The following is a 3,369-nucleotide window of genomic DNA, read 5'->3' on the forward strand; positions in this document are numbered from 1 at the left end:
CAAACTCGTCAAACTCGTCAAACACGTCAAACTCGTCAAACTCGTCAAACTCTCTGATTTGGCGAATTTGTCAATTCTGAACCATGAGCATATCAATAAACACCCCGTATAACAAATTTGATAGACAAAAAACAATCGGAGTTAACTTAATTGAACACCTTATTTTGTTTAGCAATGCATGTTCCCCCAAACAAACCCCAAATGTTCTATTACACTTTATGTTACACATTGGTCTAGGGTAGAATTTATCATTTTTCCAGATGCTCTCCTTATAACAAAAACACGCTCAATACGTCATAATAGACCCTGTACACAACTTTGAACCATCGGAATTTAATTTTGACCACAGGTTGACCGCGTTGACTCGTCAAACTCGTCAAACTCGTCAAACTCGTCAAACTCTCTGATTTGGCGAATTTGTCAATTCTGAACCATGAGCATATCAATAAACACCCCGTATAACAAATTTGATAGGCAAAAAACAATCGGGGCTAACTTAATTGAACACTTTATTTTGTTTAGCAATGCATGTTCCCCCAAACAAACCCCAAATGTTTTATTACACTTTATGTTACACATTGGTCTAGGGTAGAATTTATCATTTTTCCAGATGCTCTCCTTATAACAAAAACACGCTCAATACGTCATAATAGACCCTGTACACAACTTTGAACCATCGGAATTTAATTTTGACCACAGGTTGACCGCGTTGACTCGTCAAACTCGTCAAACTCGTCAAACTCGTCAAACTCTCTGATTTGGCGAATTTGTCAATTCTGAACCATGAGCATATCAATAAACACCCCGTATAACAAATTTGATAGGCAAAAAACAATCGGAGCTAACTTAATTGAACACCTTATTTTGTTTAGCAATGCATGTTCCCCCAAACAAACCCCAAATGTTCTATTACACTTTATGTTACACATTGGTCTAGGGTAGAATTTATCATTTTTCCAGATGCTCTCCTTATAACAAAAACACGCTCAATACGTCATAATAGACCCTGTACACAACTTTGAACCATCAGAATTTAATTTTGACCACAGGTTGACCGCGTTGACTCGTCAAACTCGTCAAACTCGTCAAACACGTCAAACACGTCAAACTCGTCAAACTCGTCAAACATGTCAAACTCGTCAAACTCGTCAAACATGTCAAACTCGTCAAACTCGTCAAACACGTCAAACTCGTCAAACTCTATGATTTGGCGAATTTGTCAATTCTCAACCATGACCATATCAATAAACACCCCGTATAACAAATTTGATAGGCAAAAAACAATCGGAGCTAACTTAATTGAACACCTTATTTTGTTTAGCAATGCATGTTCCCCCAAACGAAACCCTAATGTTCTATTACACTTTATGTTACACATTGGTCTAGGGTAGGATTTATCATTTTCTCACACGCTCTCCTCACAACAAAAACACGCTCAATACGTCATAATAGATCCTGTACACAACTTTGAACCATCGGAATGTCATTTTGACTACAGGTTGACCGCGTTGACTCGTCAAACACGTCAAACTCGTCAAACTCAGAAACCCCTAACATGAAACCCCGGATGCGTGTTACGACTTTGACCAGTGTTATGAGTTGATTAGTGTTTACGATGAGTTTGACGAGTTTGATCAGTTTGACGACTGTTTTTACCATATAATACACGAGTGAATTAGTCTAAATATGATTTGATAATGTCATTACATGCACGAACATAATATTATGACTCATACGTCTGTGATATCATTGATGTACTGACCGAACCTACCGAACATGATCTTTTTTTTTTTAGTCTCACCAGGTCCAGAAAATCGGTTTTGTTTAAACCTTCCACTTACTCGTTTTTCTTCCACTATAAGCGGCAATACCACTACATCTACGTGTATTGGATGAGTTTTTGGAGATTTCACTTGTTTCTTGCAGCAAATTTACCAAAAAATCGCGCTGGAGAAGAGATATTCAAGAGAGAGAAGAAGAAAAACTCGAAGAGAGAGAATGCGATGTATGGCGGGAGACAACGATAAAGAGGAGAGAGAAAATGAGTAAAAAGTAGATCTATATTTTATTTATTTTAGTATATTATTATAATATTATATAAATAAAGGAAGGGTATTATAGGGATTCTATATTTATAAGGGTATATTTGATGTTGCCGTTTTTTTGTTACTGTGCGAGGGTATGGGCTGTAAGTGAAATCGACATTTAAGGGTATTTTTGCAATTGCCCCTGTTGTAAGTATCTATTTGGCACGGAACTCGTGCCTGAAACGTGTCAAGTTCTGGGTGAACTTGTCCCTGTTCTTCGAATCTAGGCTCCGAGTAATGTCTGCCATGAGATTGTCGAAACATACTGAAAGTCTCTGATGTTGATCCACTGCCTGCAGACCATATATATATATCAATAACATTCTCAATGCATTTACAAAATGAACGAGTGAAACTCAGTACAGATGGAAAAGAACGAGTACGAGAGTTTGGGTCACCTGGGAAGCAATGATTTTAGCCTTCAGATCAGAGAAAATCTGATGAATGCAATAACAACAAGTCAGATGACAAGACGGCAAAGCTCGTTAGCGACGAAGATAAGGCCGAGCAGAATAAAAATATATCATAGACACGTTGGCTCCTCAGTTAAAAACGATCATTACCTGTTCGCTGATAAGAATTAAGCTTAATATTGGCCTGCTAAGGCTCCATTGGTTGCCACAATCCTCAAACAAAACAATCTCAAAAAGCGTCTTCAATATCTGTTCGTAAGAGGGATAGCAGAAAAAGGTAGGTGTAACTAGCAAGTGTATAGCAAGTAAAAAAAAAGATAGTGATGTCTTGTAATGTACCTCGGGAAACAAACTCGAGCAGTCTGCAATGTGCTGAGCTAGTCGAAGAGCAGCCGGTGAAGAGGGGGCCTCGTCCATCGTAATGTTGTCGAAGTAAAATGTAGCAAGATAATCTACAGATACTGCACACTGAAAAATCGTATGTAAGAGCTTTTCATGTGGCAGAAACAAAATGAAAATTTTGAGCCAAAAGAGATGGCTGAAATTTGATATTCTTGATGAATGGTGGAATTGTTGTTGAGTTTCTCTAACCTGTGATGAGATACTTGTGTCCAACCCCTTGAGACCAGATTCAAGGGAACCTACTATATGCATAAAGGTGGGAGTATCCATATTCAATATGAAAGTCATATGATGGCTGAACAAAACATCCAAGAATCCAAAGTACGCCTTTGTAAGCTGCATGAAACGAAAGATATACGATGAGATTTTTTCGATTTTGTTTACAGGACCTTAGAAGTATACAGAGTTGGGACACCTAGCCGGAACAGAATATTCGTAGTAGGTATACTTGTTTTTATATGTTCCTG

General features: G+C 38.0%; 1 protein-coding gene across 2 annotated transcripts in view; it reads right to left on the reverse strand.

The window, feature by feature from the left end:
- Positions 1 to 2,102: 2,102 nt before the first annotated feature.
- The window catches only part of LOC104826824 (exportin-7-like), a 9,908-nt gene continuing 8,641 nt past the window's right edge, over positions 2,103 to 3,369 (reverse strand). For both annotated transcript variants that reach the window (XM_010559730.2, XM_010559727.2), the window contains exons 26-30: positions 3,092 to 3,238; positions 2,840 to 2,968; positions 2,651 to 2,749; positions 2,486 to 2,524; positions 2,103 to 2,380 (exon numbers count right to left, since the gene is read on the reverse strand). In XM_010559730.2, coding sequence (XP_010558032.1) covers positions 2,243 to 2,380; positions 2,486 to 2,524; positions 2,651 to 2,749; positions 2,840 to 2,968; positions 3,092 to 3,238 — 552 coding nt within the window. In that variant the 3' untranslated portion in view covers positions 2,103 to 2,242. The remainder of the gene's footprint in view (positions 2,381 to 2,485; positions 2,525 to 2,650; positions 2,750 to 2,839; positions 2,969 to 3,091; positions 3,239 to 3,369) is intronic.

This window comes from Tarenaya hassleriana, unplaced genomic scaffold, assembly GCF_000463585.1.
Source record: "Tarenaya hassleriana unplaced genomic scaffold, ASM46358v1 Cleome5, whole genome shotgun sequence".
Taxonomy (NCBI): Eukaryota; Viridiplantae; Streptophyta; class Magnoliopsida; order Brassicales; family Cleomaceae; genus Tarenaya; species Tarenaya hassleriana.